Source organism: Mycothermus thermophilus, assembly GCF_041956435.1.
Source record: "Mycothermus thermophilus strain CBS 625.91 unplaced genomic scaffold VTJ04scaffold_4, whole genome shotgun sequence".
In the NCBI taxonomy this organism is placed as follows: domain Eukaryota; kingdom Fungi; phylum Ascomycota; class Sordariomycetes; order Sordariales; family Chaetomiaceae; genus Mycothermus; species Mycothermus thermophilus.
Genome location: NW_027191430.1, coordinates 3,358,000 through 3,376,873, shown reverse-complemented (window position 1 = coordinate 3,376,873; position 18,874 = coordinate 3,358,000). Strand labels below are relative to the sequence as shown.

Here is an 18,874-nt window from a genome sequence, read left to right as displayed (position 1 = left end):
CCTATTACAATAGAAGGGCGGTTGTCTCAGTACTCGGCGATTCGATGATGGCTTCATTGTTGATCACTTTTCCTATGTCTGTAGCCATGGAATCTACCCAGAGAACAATAACGTCTAACGCAACAACCCCCCTTATGGGGGTCGGATTCTATTTAACTGATTCTATGTTCGCTTCTTCAGGTATGAACAACGAAATTGCACCACCACTGGCCAAAGGTCTAGACAACATTATCGACAACAACAAAAATTAGAGACTACATGACCATCTTAGATGAGGAAGAACCAAGCAGCCGCGCAAGCAGCCGTCCGGTTGGTCGGTCGGTCGGTCGGAAAAGTTGTATAAGGAGAAAAGAAAGAATCAAATACCCCGAGTCATCAACCGTTTAATCCTTCTTCTTCTTGGCGAACTTCTTCTTGGGCACACGGACGAGCCAGTACACGAACAGAGCAGCGAAGACGTTGAAGATAATGTACACCCACAGGATGCTAATAAATGACACGTTAGCAAAACGTTCCACATGACAATGCGAAAAGGGGGAGATTTGAAGTAGTTACATACCCAAAGTTGCGCCACGCCTTGTCGTACTCGGAATTCACGCCCTTCAAGAACGTGTTGGTGTCGTCGATGGTGCAGAAGGAGCACTCGGTCGTGCTGAGGGGATCCAGCAGGTACCCGCCGACCATCTGGATGTAGGGCCCCATGAACTCGCCGCAGGTCATGTTCTTGGGCGGCGCGAACTTCATATACTCGTTGGCGGCGCAGACGACGTTGGTATTGGCGACGGCGGTCGAGAGCATGGCGCTGACGAGGTACGTGAAGGGGCTGACGCGGTACATGAAGATCCAGAACTTGGGCATGGTATCCGGTGTGGCGAGGACACCGCAGAAGATAAGGCAGAGCGAGAAGAGGAGGTTGGCGAGGTGGCCGCCGCCCTCGGCCGTTTCGAGACCGGCGATCATGAAGTCGGTGAAGGTCGAGGTGAAGAGCAGGAAGGCGACGAGGAGCAGGAACATGAGACCGCCGCGCTCGGCCACCTGGCCGGCGGCTTCGGCGTTGGCTTGAAGACCGACGGGGTAGTACCAGCAGACGAACATGAAAGCGGCCATGAGGACGTTCCAGGGCAGCTCGACGATGATCTGCGACAGCATGAACACCTTCCAGCTGTACACCTTGGACGGCCGCTCGCGGACCTCGTAGAGGGAACGCTGAATGACGAAGTGCGGCATGGTCTGCTGGACCAGCTGGCCGAAGATGGTCAAGATGTTGAAGATGGCGAACATCTGGTTCTGCAGGCCCATGATGGTGTTGGGAGCCTTGTAGAAGACGAAGCCGATGAAGAGAGCAACCAGGATGCAGAGGATCGCCTTGGAGTAGATGTACGAGGGAGTACGCCAGTACTGCTGGAAGACGCGGTGGGTAACGAGCTTGAACTGCTCCCAGAACGGAGCGGCGAACTCGTTGTAGCTGGTCGGGTCATCGGTAATAGAGTTCGACTCCTTGGGGTTGGCCTTGAGACGCTCCAGCTCCTCCTGAACGGCGGCATACTCGGGGCTCTCACGCCAGACCTTGGGCCAGTCGATATCGCTCGAGCTTCCGGGCGCAGCACCGATCACCTCAAGCATCCACTCGGCAGGGTTGGCATCAGGCGGGCAAGGGAAGCCACCATTGCGCTCAAAGTAGGAGGTCATCGTCTTCGCGTTCTTGCCAATGTCGCCGAAGTACACAGTCTTGCCACCCTTGGCCAGGAAGAGCAGCCTGTCGAAGCGCTGGAAGAGCATAGCCGAGGGCTGGTGAATGGTGCAGAGAATAGCCTGTCCGCTCTTGGTCAACTTCTCCAGAAGATCCAGAATAGCCCAGGAAGTCTGGCTGTCAAGACCCGAAGTCGGCTCGTCAACGAAGAGAAGAAGAGGAGGCTTGGCGGCCAGTTCGACACCAATGGTCAGACGCTTGCGCTGCTCGACGTTGAGACCCTCGCCAGGAACACCAATAACGGCATCGGCATACTCCTCCATTTCCAAGAGCTTGATAACTTCGTCGACGTAGGCGAGTTTCTCGGCGCGGGGGATGTGGGCGGGCTGGCGGAGAAGGGCGCTGAAGTTCAAAGCCTCACGAACAGTGGTGGTCTGGAGGTGGAGATCCTGCTGCTGCACGTAACCCGTCTTGCGCTGGAAGGAAGCATCCCTCGGGTGGCCGTCGACCAGCATTTCGCCCGTGATGACACCCATCGAGGTCCGGTCCGCCAAGCAATCCAAAAGAGTCGTCTTGCCGGCACCCGAGACGCCCATGAGAGCAGTCAGAGTACCCGGCTTAACCCAACCGTCGATGTTATCCAGAATCTGCCGCGTCTCGCCTTTGACCTTGACCTCATAGCAAACCTTGCTCCAATGGAAGACGCTGGTCTGCTTCTGAATGTTGGCCGCCTCCTTGTCGGTGGTATTGCCGTCCGACACATTGCCGCCGGCCGCCTTGTTGGAAATGACACTTCCCTGAACATTGGCGCCAGACTCGGCATCGTCCTTCTTCTCCTTGAAGACAGCAGGCTTGTGACCAAGACGGAAGACCAAGACCTCGCCCTTGCTCTTCTTGGCCGCGACGTTCTCAGCAGCAATCATGTATGTGACGAGGAAGAAAAGCATGAAGCCGATCGTGATGCCCACATTGCGCCACTTGTGCGATGCGTAGTACTTGAAGGCCGAGTTGATGTAGTTGTCACCGCTGACATACGGCTGGCCAGCAATGGAACCGATGGCGGAGCAGGCACGGTTCTCGGGAGCGAGGTTGTCGTATCCTGGGACGAGCGGGTTGGGGACGAAGTCGGTGCAGATAAACTGGCGGCCGTGGAACTCGTTGACCATCAGAGCCTCGAACGCGTACGACAGAGGGTCGATGTAACCAAGCCAGCGGCACCAGCCAAGGATGTAGTCGTTGGGAATGACGAAACCGGTGAAGATGACGAGCGCGAGAATGATGATGGCGGCGGGCACCATGGCCTGGGACAGGGTGCGCGAGGAGCTGGCGATGGTGCGGAAGATCATCGACATGGTCAGGACGGTGAGGAACGACACGAAGAGGAAGAAGAAGAAAGCGCCCGGTTCCCTGCGCAGGTTCGTCATGAAGTACAGCGTAATGTTGAAGACGATGCAGTTCGAGATCTTGTACGGCAGGTCGCAGATCATGGACGCAACGGCCTCGGCAGACGGGTGGTAGAGGGCATAGCGGTCGTGCTTCTCGACGATGGGGCGTTGGGCGTAAAGGGTAAGGATTTCGAGGGCGCTCGAGAAAGCGTTCATCAGGCAGGCGAAGAAGAGAAGGGCACCGCGCTGGTAGAAGCTGCTCGTGGTCGGCTGGATGTTGTAAAACACGCTCGAGATAATCAAAGCCATGATGACGTTGCCCATAAGGGCACCAACGGTCAGGCTAGGATCGCCGATGAGACGACGCCAACCGCGCCAGAGGCAGAGATTGATCTGCTGCACATAAGAGAGCGTGTAGGGCGACTTGGCGCGCTGGCCCTTAGCTTGCTGGGCCTTCCGAGACGCGCGGAAAGCCTCAGCATCAGGACCATTGATGGGGTGCTGCTTCTTGTACTCCTCAATCTCCTCCATCAGCTTCTTATACTCGGCACTGTTCTTCCAAGCGGCGGCGAACTCGTCCGGAGTGCGGGGAGCCTTGCCCTCGAAGCCGGGGCGCACGATGCGCTCCAGAGGGCTGGTCATGGATGTCAGGAAGTCGGGGGTCGTCTGGCGCTCTGGGCACTCGAAGCCGAGATTGATGAAGTACTGCTTGGCCTCGTCGGCCCTGCCGAAGAAGATCTGACGGCCCTCGTACAGAACTGTGACCTTATCGAAGAGGTCGTAGGCGCTCTGAGGAGCCTGATAGATCGAAACACAGGCGGTGCTGCCAAACAGCTCTGTCTGCATCCTCAGGGTCCTGCAGAACTCGACGGCGTTGGCGCTGTCCAAACCACGAGTGCTATTGTCCCAGCACTGCAGCGGGGCAAAGGAGAGAGCAGCCTCGGAGATGGTAACGCGCTTCCTCTCACCACCGGAAACACCGCGGATATACTCGTTACCGACGCGAGTGTTGATGGTATGGCTGATGCCGAACATGGCCATGACCACGTCCCTCAAGTGGTTCGCGAACATGGTCTTGTCCACACCGGGAGGGAGCTGACGAGGGGCACGGGCGTGGGCAGCGAAAGTCAAGGTTTCGCCAACGGTAAGCTGTGGGAAGTGTGTGTCGACCTCGGCAGTGTAGATAGCCTCGCCACGGTGATGAGTATGCATCTCCTTGGCCGTCATACCTGGTGTGTCGTCAGTATTAAGTGGTGAGGCCAGCGGGCGCACACATTTTCGTCACTCACCTTGGTAGTTGAAGTAGGACTTTTCATCGATGTAAATGCCATTGTGTTCACCGGCAATGGTCTTCAGGAAGGTCGTGCAACCAGAGCCAGGAGGACCCAGCACGACGAGCATCTCGCCGTTGCGGACCAAGCCATTGAAGTCGCGCAGGATGTCGATACGGGTCTGACCAGTGCCGGTGAGCTTGCGAACAAGGCCGACAGCCTCTAGCCAGATGTTGAGGACATCCTTCTGGAAGTCGGTTGCCGAGCCGAAGCCGTGGACGTTCAGGTTCTGGAAGGCAACGCCGGTGGTCCGGAATTGGTTGTTCTCACCAGCAACCAAGTTGACAAGAGCCTTGGCCCAGGCGCGCGCATTGAAGTTGGGGCCGTTCGGGTTCAATGGCGAGTTTTCATCCTCAGAGGCGATCAGGAAGGGGTTGGTGCCCGGGGCGACGGCCTGGGACTGAGACGTAAAGGTCCTCGCCAAAGCCTGCACAGCGCTGTGGCGGCGCTCCAGCGAAGCAGCCTCCGAGTCATCGCCGTCGTCACCTGCCGTGTCCGAAGCCCCAGCGCCCTCCGTGACCGAAGTTGCTTGAGTCTTGGTCACGTCGTCGCCCTGGGCCGTGGAAGACCCGCCGGCGGTCGTCGGCGGAACTTCCTCCTCCTGGTCATGGGTGGCCGTGCGATCGAGCGGCGCACCCGTCATCTTGGCCGTGAGGTCATAGTTCCCGAAGGAACCCGCCCCAATAAAAGACATGATCGTCGTCTGGTCTAAAAAGCTTGTGAATTGGTCGGTGGATGGGAGCCGTTCCGTCGGAATCCGTATCGGGCGAAAAGTCCCGCTTTCAGGCCGCGGGGAGCGACCAGCAAACTGGACCTACAAACCCAAGTTTGTCCACCACGTGAGAAAGTGTTCGTTGAGTCGGCAGTAAACACCAAGTAGCAAAGGGCAGGATGTCGACAACGATGCGCACGTTCCCCTCACAACACGGCCAAGCCAAGGCTAGAAAGGTGATATTAAGAAACTTGTAACAAACCCCCTTGCGAGGAAATAGGAGGAAAAGAGTGTATGTAAAGGAAGAAGAAACAACAACACCGTTTGGGCCAACAGCCGTGACGCGCAAAACGATCCGCAGTTGGCACGGGAGAGGTGAAGCTGCAGGACCGAGGCGCGGTAAACAAGCGGCAGCACGCGAGACCCCTGAGATGATGGGATCGCGGGTGGTTTTTAAGAGACAGGCCTGGAGAGCCGGAGTCTTCGTAGTGTCCGAGCGGAGTTGGCGCCGCCTTGCGGCGGGAGAGGCGCAATGTCCCCGGCAGCGGCACCGCGTGGGATTGCAGCAAACGCGCGTTTCCACGATTCCTGTCCAGGCTGCCCAAGGCCCACCCCGGGCAACTGGAAGCCGACCCGCGGGACCCTCCCCTTTTCCTGGCGGAGCCTCAGCCCAGCAGCCCTGGGAAAAGTCCCCAGGCAACGTCGAGATGGCGGGGCAGGGGCAAAAGTCAAGATCATCGGTTTGGGTTTGGGACTTTTGCTGGAGCTTTCGCTGTACGGTCCAGCCAACCAAGCACGAACTTGTCTAAGCAGGGCCGAATCCATACATTGTGAGCTAAGCTTCCTGCACATTTCTCACCAGCTTGGCCTCTGTTTTGAGCGCCTGTGGCCACTCAGAGGCTGCATGTTCAGCCATCATCAGCATGACGAAACGTGAATCATGGCCGGCGTTTCTCCAGGTTAACTCCCTTCTGGGCTTCTTGTTGGTTTCGACTGCTGGCTGGTTTCCCGTCACAAGTGGGGCCGGGCCGGTCCATTGATGCATCCACGGGTGCGAAATGAGCGCGTGGGGCGGTTCGTTCTGCTGGAGTTTTTTTTTCTTCACATTGTTGGAATTGGAAGATTCCAGATCCATGGATCTGGCATGTTGTATTGTAAGGAAGATGGAGTTGGTGATGACGTGAGTAAAAGTAAGGTGGTTGACCTCCAAAGATGAGTTTTGACTCTCTTCTCCCGTTGCTTCTGTCATGAAAACGGTGGATGTTCTCCATTTTCTGGTGAGTAAGTAGTTCTCTCCATGATCGACGCTGTGTGTTGTGCCGCAACCGCGATTCTCTCCTCCTGCCGTCCTGAATCTCGAGATCCCTCCCCTTTTCGAACATCCCTGTCAATCGCAGAACGCCGCATCCACTTTTCGGGCCCAGGTCTTGGCAGGGCCCATATCGTCCAATCAATCTTGCCAGAACTGGATCTGGCTGCCAAGACTGCCGGGCAATGGCTCATCCGAACCCTCGAGCACCGCCATCCCGGATTTCAAGTGGGTCCCGTTTCCCTCCATCGGGTTCTTCGAAGCCCCCGACGCCGTTCTTCTGGCCCCCGCGCTCTCCAAGCTTCGTGCAGCCCACATGCCATGTCTCGGCAGGGTCCTGGGCATGCTTCACTCTGTGCGACGCAGCTGAACATCATGACGTCGCTTTTCGAGTCTGTTGAGATCATGGAGGGCACTGGAGGATCTGTACTCTGAATGTTGAGCTACCTCTCCCACAGCATTGTACACTATAACTCCAGAGAACTTTGCGTAGAAAACTTGCTCTATTTTGTCTGCCAAAGGCGAACTTCGCTCATCCAATCGGTTTGGATACGAAAAGCGACTTACGGCCACCGGCATCACGTCAGATTGTGCGTAAACTGACGAGTCCAAGACGTTGAGAAAAGGCAGACTCGCAGAACACATGAACCCAACATCAGAGTCTGCAAAGAGACTTGTTGTGGAGGACAGCCAGCTGACACTTCATAAGCTATCTCTCTCAGGTGCTCCCTATCGTACTAGGCACATCTACCAAATAATACGAGTCACCAGCTGACCACATATCACACAACTTATCCTCGATTGCTGAGTGTCTTCGGCACCTTCATGAGAGTCAAGTACCTTATGCCTGATTTGGAGACCAACAATTGCTTGAATCTTAGTCGCACTCACCTACTTTGCTAAGCAACATGCTTGAAGTATTGAGCCATTTTGTTTCATGCAACAATTCTTAGTTTCCTCCTCCTCGACCATCAGAGACATGTCCCTTTGCACGGTTCCGCATCACACATTGAGACTCTAGGTACGTGCAGTGTCTCTGGCCAATGTGCCGTGCCTGGCAGCCAATTCCCTGACCCAGCCGCTCTGGTCGGTTGATACACTACTGTCAAGTATAGTATTCGGTATTAAGTAGCAGAGTGTCCGGCACTTGGCGGATGATATTGAGCTTGCGGACGCTGAGTCAGCAGACGCCCCGATCCAAGCACAACATACCTTACTCAGAGGTACAATACGTTGAAAGATGGACTGCCGGAAACGGTCACAATTTGCGCCAATCTCGGGTAAAAGAGTGTAACTCGAGGTTGCTGCGGCTTGCGGCAGGGCGGCCTGTCAAATGGGACAGGCAAAACCGTAACCAGGTATGGGTGACTAAGCCAAGTCGATGACTAAAGTCTATCATATATATACGTACTACCTTCTTCTTCCTTGATGCCCTAGACCTAGTTGACCGGACCGCATCCTTCTTTCGTTTGAATACTCCCCTCGCTTGTTGCTCTCAGTGCAGCATGTTTCGCTATGAACCTTAATTGTTGATGCTCTGAGCCAAGTTGAGCATTCGCACGAGATGTCTCCTCACGGCCTCCTGACGAGCGCTGCTTGTCAGGAACCCCTCAAAATCAATTAATTCATCACCTCCCCCATATTCAAGGCCTTCCCCTCAGGATCGAGTTAGAGACTTTAGATGGTTTTTGCTGCGTTGTGGAGGTGTAAGTGGACGGGCCCGGGCATAAGGAAGAAACATGAGTTTCCATTCTTGGAAACTCCGTCTTCCGACTTAGAAACAGCCCAAAACATATTGGCTCCCCAAGCATCTCTTCCGAGATTGCTCCCAACGTAGTACTCGCCTCCACGAAGTCGTCGTCATGTGTGGGCCACTTGGTAGTCTGGGGAAACAACCAATTCACCCGACTGGTGCGCCTCTTTTCGTTCCGTTTTAACCGTGGCCTTCTAACGTTGCCTCAGCCGGAGATCAGCCTCATTCATGCTCGGGACTAGCCGTTAGATGACTTCACGATCGGTCGGCCATCCGGCGTATAAATGGCCACGATGACGACAACGCAATGCAGCGCCAGTGCCTTACCCATTGACAGCTCCGCGACCATCGCCAACTTCGCCTCCCATCTGATACCTAGGTAGTTTGGGACTGTCAGCGACCATGCGGAACTTCATTCTCCCCGTGCTTGCCGGCCTCGCGGCCACGGCCTCCGCCCAGAAGGTCAAAGTCAGTAAGTGGCCACCGTTCCTCAGCCAGCCCGTCGAAGCCATGTCCAGGAGACGATGGATGTTGACATAGCGGTACTCCAGTGCTTCTGGGTGACTCCCTGACTGAGATCTCCTGCTGGCGGCCCATGGTCTGGAACCAGCTGATCTCTGCCGGTCTGGCCGACAAGGTCGATTTCGTCGGCAGCATGAACGGCATTGGCGCGAGCTGCCCCAGGCCCGCCGGTTTCGACACGAACCACGAGGGTCACTCCGGCTGGCAGGTCTATGATATCGCCAGGCAATACATTACCAACTGGATGCGGACCTATCAGCCCGACATTGTCCAGTTCATGCTCGGCACCAACGACGTCAACATTGGCAAGCGCAACACCCAGACCATCATCGACTCGTACACCATGTTGCTGAACAACATGCGTGCTGTGAACCCGAACGTCAAGGTCATTGTAAGTGACGCTCTTGCGCCAGAGAAGGCGCCCCCATGTGTTCCGGAGGATTGGGAGCGCTGACCCGCTCGATGTAGATCGACAAGATCATCCCCACGAGCTGGAGCGACGCGACCATCGAGGCTGTCAACAGCGCCATCCCCGGTTGGGTCCAGCAACACTCGACTGCCCAGTCTCCCATCCTGATTGCCGACTGCTCTCGCGCCAACGGCTACACCAATGCCATGTTGGCTGGTGACGGCGTCCACACCAACCAGCAGGGTGACGACTTCATTGCCAGGCAGATTGGTCCCAAGCTGATCCAGCACATCAACGACCACCTGGGCGGTGGCAGCCCATCCTCTACCTCGGGCCCCGTTGTCACCCCGACGACTCTGGCCACCATCACGACTCCTGCTCCTCCTGCTCAGCCGACCCCTCCGCCTCAGCAGAACTGCTCGCCTCGTTGGGGTCAGTGCGGCGGCCAGGGCTGGTCGGGCCCGACTTGCTGCTCTGAGGGCACTTGCAGGGCGCAGAACCAGTGGTACTCTCAGTGCATCTAAGGGTATTGTGGTGGAACTTGAGTTGACTCGTTGGCTGGGTGGTAGTATATAAGGGGTTCAACGGACACCAGATACCAAAAACACATGTTTGATTCCACGTTTGCGTGAGCTGCGTCTGCTGCACATCTGTGAAGCGGTGATTTGATGTCGGTCTTCTGCATCCCGTGGTATCCATGTTTATCCTCATGTTCCCTAAACGGTGCACTCAACAACACTTTCTTCACAACACTTAGACTCTTGTGTGTTTCGTTTGCCATGTGTGAACATCTGAGAGATCCAAACTGAACACCAGTCTTACCTAAGACGACGTACCTATCCACGCATTGTCTGTCACCGGATATTGCTTTGCCGGACAGATTGCTACCTAGAGGTAGGCACTTCTGACACGGCAGCGATTCCAGTTGCCTGATGTTGATGCCAGGTTTCATCCGGCATGCAAGTTGAGTTTGCGTCCGGAAACAGCAGCCATGAGTTTGCAATACATGCCAAAAACGAGGTTTGGATGTGGCGAGTTGCCCCTTTTGAGCGATATTTGCCACCTGCACCCAGCTGCATCCAACTGCTGCGCCCCACTGCCTGGCTTCCGAGGTCTGGAACCAACCTCCCGCTGCTCTTGGGCCGGCTCTGGGACGGTTGCCTCTTGGCATCTTGCCTCCCGGCCTCCGTCATCAACGCGAACAAGGAACCAACACTGGAGCCAACTCCCAACCCAACCTCATCCACAACCAACCCCTCCGAGAGGTCTGACTCGGGTATCAAGCTCGTTTGCTTGACCTAGGGTGTCCAGGGTTAGCCAGATCTTTTTCTCGTATAGCTACCTGACCTCTATTTTGATCCAACTTTTCTGTCGACCCGAATTCTTCTCTTCAGCAGCGACTTGAGCGATTGATGCGCAGAGGCAGTTGCATTGCGTCAGGAATGGTCATGCTGCCGGACCCCACTGACGTCCACCACCTATAGGCCACTGGGTCTTGCCGCGACCGACCTCTCCGCTCTTATCCGGACCCGACCGCGCCTGCAGCCTTCCCAGCTACTATCCATACAGCACCTGCTGCTCTGACCTCACTCCGTCGTGCCTGGTGCTGACCGACTCCGACGCTCTCCGCATGTCATCGACCAAGCATCTCCATCACTGACCATTCCCTCGCACCGTCACATCACCGGCCGACCAAGTGCCTTTCCCGTCGAAACACCCAATCGTCTGCCTATCCGATTAACCACGATATCCCCTAGCGCCCAACCCCCCGCATTCGCTATCGTTCGACCTCGCCTCTGCTAAACTGCACCAAGTACCCGCGTCCTACGTCACTCGTCCGATATCATTCCGACGATTTTTTGCTCTTGGGCGTCCGACGCCTTGACCACCTCTTATTCCAACTGCATAATACGTGGCTTGGGTCCTCGCACCATCTCGTCCATTTTCTGTCGTTACGATAGTCCTTTGACACCGCCGCTCAACTAAGGTGGTGCCGTCGAGCACGTCGCCGCCATGGGGAACGCCAGCACAAAAGAGTCTCGCACCGGCGATGCCGGCCACCGCGGCCATCACCAATCGTCCCACGATGCTGCAGGTGGCAGCGTTTCGCGGTCCGACAGAGGGGCGTCCAGCAGGCGGAATCGGGTCAGCCGGGGAGATTTGAGTTTAATCCTTGGACTGAGCTCTGGAGCCGCCGCCAGCTCCCAGCCCGACCAACCACAAGAGCGCCGGGAGACTAGGCAAGAACGGGAAGCACGTCGGTTGGAAAGGGAGCGCCTTCAAAGAATCGCTGAGAGAGAGCGGAGCATGAGCTCGGAGCATGTGGATGGTGGATTCTTGGTGACGATGGGTGTCTACAATAGCCCGGAGGATTTCAACAAGGGCATCGTCCGACAGCTTCAGGTAGGCAGGCTTTTCGTCTCAGCCCCTTCTCACCGGCACCTCGTGCTAATTCCCACTATAGATTGAGCGGAAGCTGGCACCTTTCTGGCGCGGCTTGAACGACTGGAGCGATCAATGGACCGAGGCACAGATAATCGCTGCTGCACGAGGTCTGCCCATTCCTCCCCCAGATGCGATCCCCCCCGAAGACCTGGTTCCACGACCGACATCTCCGGGTCAGCAGGAAGAGAAGAAACCCAACGTCGAACATCTCACAATACCCATTGGCGAACGAACCCAGTCAATATCTTCTGATCAGGCTCACTCCGCCCCTTCCACGACGTTACCCTCTCCGGTGGCTATCCCTCCTGGAGCGAACGCTTTTTTGAAACCCCGCGGGAAGGCCATCGCGTCTGTGTTGGGTTCCAACTCCCGCAACGGCTCTACGACCGAGTTCATGCCGCGCGAGATTCAGCTCCCCCATGACCCGTTCGTGAATGGCCAGCCTATCGAAGTATTTTTGTACAAGAACGCCATCGAGTGCCCCATCTGCTTCCTCACATATCCCCCTTATCTCAACCATACTCGTTGCTGTGACCAACCCATCTGCAGCGAGTGTTTTGTCCAGATCAAGCGCCCCGATCCTCACTTCCCCGAAGGCCACAACGAGAACGACCCAAACCAGGACCCCGAGGAGGCGGCTGGTCTCTTGGTGTCGGAGCCTGCTTGTTGCCCTTATTGTACTCAGCCCAATTTCGGCGTCACCTATGAGCCACCTCCTTTCCGCCGCGGCCTTGTCTACGCCACATCTCCCAGCGCTCTAGGCACCGCCAGCGGAGCCATGTCGTCGAGCAGCTCAGTCAACTCGGCAAATCCATCTCCGGTTGTCGGATCTCCAAGTAGTGTCACGGGCCGACGGCGCAACCAGTCATTATCCGCTAACGACGCGAATGTTATTCTTACGGACCGGATTCGACCAGAGTGGGCGGCCAAGCTACAGGCCGCACGGGCTCATCAGGCTCGTAGGGCAGCTGCTGCGACCGCTCTGCATACTGCCGCGTTCCTCATGAATAACACCGAGAACCGGGGTTTCCGCAGCCGTCTTGGTCGGCGTCATAACAGCGGGTCGGGGTCGGGTAGTGCCGGTGCTACTCCCGCCGAAACTGAATCAGGGGACACCCCCTCGCAAAGCGCGCCTGAACCGACGATCAGATACCTTGGTCACGCCATCGGAGACGGCGGACATCGTCGCACCCGGATAGAAGACTTGGAGGAGATGATGATCGCTGAGGCTGTTCGCCTCTCGATCGCCGCCGAAGAGGAGCGGAGGCGCAAGGCGGAGAAGGAAGAAGAGGAACGCAGGCGCAAAGCGGAGAAGGAAGAAAAGAAGGCAGCAAAGAAGAAGGAGAAGGAGGAACGCAAGGCGGCCAAGAAACAGAGCGGTCCCTACGAGGGCCCCAGCGGTCAGAGTTCGGCGAGTGCTAGCAGCCTCAGCCTTCCTGGGTTGCACTTCGGTAGGAAGAGGGGCAACAGTGGCGCGAGCAACCTGCGTATCGAAGCCAGCACGTCCGGCTCTGCAATCGTGGCAGAGACTCTCGAGAATGCGGACAAGGGTAAAGGGAAAGGGGTCGACCGCGGAAATTTATCGCTCGCAGAAGTCAGCACCTCCGCGGGCGCTTCGAGCCCGCAACCCATCCCGAACCGGTCCGCTGGCCCGTCTCACCTGCGGCAGATGAGCAACGCCTCGTCGGTGCCTTCATCGATCCTGGACAGCCAGCCCGGCAGCTATGTCTCGCCGTCGAGTATCCAGGAACCCCATGGGAGTGGCCTCAGCCTAGGCAGCCAGTCCGGCGTCAGCGAGGATGGCGGTGACCACAGCCAGGCCCCTGCCGCAGGTGTCGAGCCGGCCTTCAATTTCAGGAGTTTGGCTGAGGTTGTGGACGCGGGTTTGGATAATGCGGGGCAGACTACCAGCAAGACCGAGGGTCAAAAGACGGCAAGCGAATTCCAAAACGCCGAGGCCAACAAGGATATTGCCTCTGCTGCAGCGGGTAACGTGGGTCAACAAGAACAGTCTCTTGCTGCTCCGACGGTCATGGTCACCTCCTACACGCCAGGTGCAAGCAGCCCTGATGTCGACTCTAAGCAGGCCGGATATGATGAGATCACCTCGAACCCTGTGCAGCAGAGCGCGCAGTAGAGGGGTAATTGACCATGATGTGGATGGGTTGATGTTCGGATGACGGACGGTATGGACAGAATGGCAATGAGGGATGACATGATGGGGATTACGAAGGAAGCGCTCAGATTCTGTAGGGAGGTTAGGGGAGGGAAAGCTAAGTTGATCATTGCGGGTGGGTAGTGGCATCAGGAGTTTGAGGAAGTCTTGCTGGTCAGGGTTTCTTTCTTTCATGCGGTGGTAATGGTGCAGGCGTCCTGGCAATGGTTGGCGGCAGTGGTATACAGTGGTTTACTTTGTTCAGGGCAGTTATACTTTGTTGTGCTTTGTGGTAGGGAAGCGGGCACCATGGTTTATTTTCGAGATGGATTCTAGGCATCTTTTACATTGGAGCACTCTTTCTTCTCTCTCCTTATCAAAGCGTCACGCTCTTTCTGTGGTGGTTTATGGTTGTTGAAATAACCCCCTTTCAAGGCAGAGCGGTTTCGCTGGCCCTGAGAGAGCGTAGATGCGATGGGAAGGATTACGTAGCTCGTTGAGTTATTGTGTTATTACTGCGCTACTACTTTCCTACTTGCCTCAACGTCTATTTGGGACTCGGCCAAGAACTTCATCATGGCTTGGACATAGGATGGTTTTCCTCGTGGTGATATAAGATTTGAAGGGATCCTTCTGTTACTACTACCTAGCACCCGCGTCGGCGGTTTTCCTCTCACCCTTCGCCTTCTCATACTCCTCAACAATGCCGTCGTCAGGAACCACCCCGCGATCCTCTTCTCCCCGGGTGTTCTTGTATCCCTCCCCGGGACTGTCCCAGGCATAATCCAGCCAGTCGCCCAGCGCAGGCCAGATCTTGTCGCGCACCAGAGCCAGGATTTTCTCCTGGCGCGGTGCGCCGTAAACATCGTCATCATGACCGCTGAGGTCCGTCGAAGTGTTTTGGAGACTGTTCAGAACCCCCTTCCACTCCGTCACCGTCTCCTCGAGCTCCCCGACCGAAGTCACCCCGCACACCGTCGGGCCTACGCGGCGGACCTCGCCAGTCGGGATCGCCACGTCGACGCCCAACCCCGCGGCGGCGCCGACGCGCGCCCATTCGGCGAGGGCCCAGCGGATGGCGACCGACTCGAGCCTCTCGCCGGCGGAGGAGGCGATGGCGGCGGCTTGTTTGCACGCGAGGCGGAGGGCCGGAGGGGAGGGGTGCCATTTGGCTAGCGGGGATGATGATGATTCTTGCTCGGACGATGCAGCGTCGGCGGGAATTCCCTTGGTGGTGAGCAAGCCCATGCCGAGGATGCTCGCGTTCAGGACGACCTGCACGCCGGCGGTTTTGAACCTCGCCAGTGGGGAATTGGTCTTTTCTTTTGCCTCAGCCTCTTCAGTTACGAAGGGCTTGCCCAACCGGCGGTTCTGCACGGTGAAATTCCCGTAGCTCAGCACCGCGTCCAGCGGCTCGCCCGTCTCTTTCAGCACCAACTCGGCCAACTCGCAGAGCAAGTCGACAGGGAACCCGCTGATGCCAATATACCGCACCACTCCGTCCTCGTCTCTCAACCTGCGCAGCGCGCGCACCGCCTCCACCACCTCCGCCGGCGACACAAACTCCACGTCGTGCATGTATACCAGATCCAGATACCCCGTGTGCAGCCTCTTCAGGCTGCGCAGGATCGAGTAGCGCACCCAGGACGGCGAGTAGTCGAACTCGGTCGGGCCGATCCGGCCGGCTTTTGTGACGAGGAACAAGGACTCGCGTTTGACAGAGCCGGATTGCAAGAGGGAGTGCAGGGCGTTGCCGAGCAGGGTTTCGGACGGGCCGTAGTAGGGCGAGGTGTCGAAGCCGGTGACACCGAGGTCGATGGCGCGCGCGACGATGGAGCGGTAAGGCATGGCTTCGGGATCGGTGACGTATTGGGTGTTGAAGGTTGCCGTGCCGAGGAGGAGGGGAGGGAGGATGGTAGGGAGGGGAGGACGGGTGGTGGCCATGGTGAGGATAGTTGTCTGGGTATTGTTGGTTTTCTTTGATGGTGGGTTGCTAGTGATGCTATGGTGGTGGTTTCGTCATGTTTCTAGGGGATTGGGGAGGTTGGGAGAGGAATTGTAGACATAGGTATGGAGGAGAGGTTGTGGGGTTTGCGCGAGCAGAATGCAATTGCTACCGTGGGGTCGATGTTGCGCCATCGTCGAGGATGGGAAAGTCAGAGACGGGAATAAGCCATTAATCTCCGTCTGTTGGTTTCTCTTCTTATACCTCATGCTGGTGAGACATGTTCACGAAGTATTTGCCTTGCTCTTGTACAGAACACACATCGACGAGGTGAGGTTTTGAGTATTATTACTCTGTCTATACATGATGATCATGCCTTCAACCTGGATCCTTGAAGTGAGCATGTTCAGGGGATGGAATGACGCATTCGAGGAGCATTGGACGGGTATATTGCCCCACCGTGGGGTTAAGCTCAAGGCCAAGCTCTCCTTTGCAGATCCAGCCCAGAGCCATGATGAGCATGTGAAGTAGTATGGGCATCCATCCCTTGGTGTACGTATACTCGAGAGGCTTTTCGGAACTCAACCGACCATCGTGACCATCTATGGTGGCCGGGCCGCAAACCACTGCCCTGGCCTGATGATCTCGTCTCGAGCACAGTGTTCCTTGCATCGACTGATTAATATCTTCTTATGTTCTCATGTCCTGCTGAAGGAACGTGCGTCGGGTTTAGCCTAAAGGGGGGCCATAGTTGACGTCGTATACCATGGTAATATCTTGTCCTACCCTTTTCGCAACCTTGGTTTTCGGATCGGTTTCCGCATATATTACCGCCCTCTCCAACCACCTTCGGCGCATATGTATGCGTTCCGACCCGCTTAATATCCAACTGCCACTCGGATACTATGGTATACCATCATCCCCCTTTACCCTCCAATCACCGGTCTTCTCGGCACATCTTTGGCATCCGCGCCGCTTCTGATGTCCTTCGGTGCATCTCTCCGCATTGCAGACGCGCGTTAGATCTCGTCCACGGAGCTAATCGTAGCTAGCTAATTGAAATGGGCTGACCATCATCCTGCCACGGGGACTTGAAGGTGGTGTGCCCGAACATGAAGCTCAAGGTTTAGATTGGCTTCATGTACATGTAAACAACACCGTCTAACGTATCCCGGTTTCCGCCATGAGCTCCGTTCCCCCTGGCCATGATGTGCTGTTGGGACACATGTCTTGGGTTGCGTCCTGGAAGCCTTGATACTCCAAATTGGAACTGTTTCATCCGTCTCGTCGGAGTAATGGCGACATAAACAGGCCCCAAGGTGCCGGTCCGCAACCCTCCGGAGGAAAGCGCCCGCCCCCGGTTCCGGGAGATCTCCATAACAATATAAGACAAATCCTCCTTCCGCTCCTCATCCAAGAAACCCTCCCTCTCCTTTACCGCCGCCCATTGACCTATCACCGCCCTTCCTCGAAGTGAGACACAATGGTCAAGTTCCTCGAAACCCTCGCGCAAGCAGCCGCTTTCCTGGGCCTTGGTAAGGAGGACCACTACCACCACACGCCATTGACAACAAGAAAACTAATGTCGCAGCCCGGAGGCAGTGGGGCGCCGAATCGGAGGTCTATGAGGACCCGGAGACCGGCCTGACCTTTGCGTCCTTCACCACCAACCGCGACGTCACCGTCCGCATTGCCATCCCCGACCAGATTCCCGACGACAATGTGTTCGACACCGTCATCCAGATCCTCGCTCCCAAGAGCGTCGGCTGGTTCGGCTGGGCCTGGGGCGGCCACATGACCTACAACCCCCTCGCCATTGCCTGGCTGAACGGGACCAGCAACGTCGTCCTCTCGCCACGGATTGCCTAGTACGATCTCTTTCCCGCTTCATCTTCTCCTGGGAAGACACCTTCCAGACATACTGACACCCCTTCCAGCGGCTACTTCAGCCCTCCTGAGCACCTCGAGTCGAGCTACACCGTCCTCAAGGCGGGTACCTTCATCAACGAAACCCACTGGCAGGTCACGGCCAAGGCCTCGGGCGTCTCGCGCTGGGGCGACGAGTGGATTGGCTACACCGATCTCGTGACCGACTCCGAGACCACCTTCGCCTATGCCTGGTCCGACTGGCCCGTCGACGTCCCCGAGGACGCGGCCAGCACCTTCATGATCCACCAGGGTCTGGGACATCCGGTTTTCGATTTGAGGACGGCTAAGAATGAGGATTTCGACGCCAAGGTGGAGGCGTTGCTCGAGTAATTATGGAATACGGGGGTAGTGTTTTGGGTGAATGGATGGATGGATGATGAGAGTATGTTGAGGAGGGGAGGTCTGAGCATTGTATTTAGGAAAGAAGAATGGCATGGGGAGGTCGAGTATGTACATACACATACAAATCCACAATGTGATAGAGGGGCTCTCATACAGTCGTGAAACTCTGTTTCGATTTCGATTTTTGATTATTATGGATGCTGGGCGTGTCTCTGGTTATTGAATCATCATTCAACTTCACAGCATTCTCTCTTCTCTGGGTTGCCGGATAATACTGTGTGGACTTGACAAAAGAAACAGCCTACCAACCCAACCACCTTGCCCACTTGTGATGAGGGGTGTCCTGTGAGAATTTCTGCTCAAGAGTAGTCTTTCAGCAAGACGGAACCGGATCTTCTTGGCGTGGGGGACGGCATCACGTAATGACCGCTGCCTTGCTTCCAGGTGAGGAGCTAAGTGTTGGTTTTGGTGCAGCTTCAGAGCTAATAGGTAAGCTGGGCTGTGGCTCGGCCTTAAAAGTAGGGTGCTGGCTGGTTCAGATTAGTCCTCACTATGGTATTTCTCCGTGACAAGCACTCGGGGTGTGCTGAGTGAAACAGGCCAAGCATCAGCCAATTCCTTCATCTTAGCTGATCTTGCTGGCCGGAAAGTCATCGATAGCTTTTCGTAGCAACGCACATTCATTGTATAATCTGGGAAATCGAGAATAGTACAGAGTAGAGTCACGAAAATAAAATAGCCAAGCAAAATCCCCATGGGGAGATCATCAGAAAAACCAAAAAACCTCCGGGCGCCGGCACTCAAGAAGCATTGCGCTGCCGCCACCTGCAGCAGCGATGCAACCATCCGCGCGGGGGAGCACGTTGCATCGCAGCCTGGGGCACCTCCGGGGGAATGTTCTCACTACTCGTCGCACATCCACTACCTCAGATGCTTGGCAGCTCTTC

At 56.3% G+C, this 18,874-nt stretch overlaps 6 protein-coding genes across 6 annotated transcripts; 4 read left to right on the top strand and 2 right to left on the bottom strand.

The window, feature by feature from the left end:
• Nucleotides 1-383: 383 nt before the first annotated feature.
• On the bottom strand, nt 384-5,100 carry VTJ04DRAFT_6952 (uncharacterized protein; the record flags this gene model as incomplete). The annotated part of the gene is made up of 3 exons (XM_069365228.1): nt 384-486; nt 560-4,304; nt 4,365-5,100. The coding sequence occupies 3 exons, from the start codon at nt 5,098-5,100 to the stop codon at nt 384-386; spliced, it is 4,584 nt and encodes a 1,527-aa protein (XP_069218976.1).
• A 3,482-nt stretch (nt 5,101-8,582) lies between these two features.
• Nucleotides 8,583-9,635, top strand: VTJ04DRAFT_6951 (uncharacterized protein; the record flags this gene model as incomplete). The annotated part of the gene is made up of 3 exons (XM_069365227.1): nt 8,583-8,652; nt 8,732-9,093; nt 9,171-9,635. 3 exons carry the CDS (start codon nt 8,583-8,585, stop codon nt 9,633-9,635), a joined length of 897 nt encoding a protein of 298 aa, XP_069218975.1.
• A 1,489-nt stretch (nt 9,636-11,124) lies between these two features.
• Nucleotides 11,125-13,693, top strand: VTJ04DRAFT_6950 (uncharacterized protein; the record flags this gene model as incomplete). Its single annotated transcript, XM_069365226.1, has 2 exons — nt 11,125-11,514; nt 11,576-13,693. The coding sequence occupies 2 exons, from the start codon at nt 11,125-11,127 to the stop codon at nt 13,691-13,693; spliced, it is 2,508 nt and encodes an 835-aa protein (XP_069218974.1).
• A 51-nt stretch (nt 13,694-13,744) lies between these two features.
• Nucleotides 13,745-14,047, top strand: VTJ04DRAFT_6949 (uncharacterized protein; the record flags this gene model as incomplete). Its single annotated transcript, XM_069365224.1, has 2 exons — nt 13,745-13,813; nt 13,856-14,047. 2 exons carry the CDS (start codon nt 13,745-13,747, stop codon nt 14,045-14,047), a joined length of 261 nt encoding a protein of 86 aa, XP_069218973.1.
• Nucleotides 14,048-14,353: 306 nt separating this feature from the next.
• Nucleotides 14,354-15,655, bottom strand: VTJ04DRAFT_6948 (uncharacterized protein; the record flags this gene model as incomplete). The annotated part of the gene is made up of 1 exon (XM_069365223.1): nt 14,354-15,655. One exon carries the CDS (start codon nt 15,653-15,655, stop codon nt 14,354-14,356), a length of 1,302 nt encoding a protein of 433 aa, XP_069218972.1.
• A 1,484-nt stretch (nt 15,656-17,139) lies between these two features.
• On the top strand, nt 17,140-17,915 carry VTJ04DRAFT_6947 (uncharacterized protein; the record flags this gene model as incomplete). The annotated part of the gene is made up of 3 exons (XM_069365222.1): nt 17,140-17,191; nt 17,248-17,524; nt 17,594-17,915. The coding sequence occupies 3 exons, from the start codon at nt 17,140-17,142 to the stop codon at nt 17,913-17,915; spliced, it is 651 nt and encodes a 216-aa protein (XP_069218971.1).
• Between the last annotated feature and the right edge of the window lie 959 nt (nt 17,916-18,874).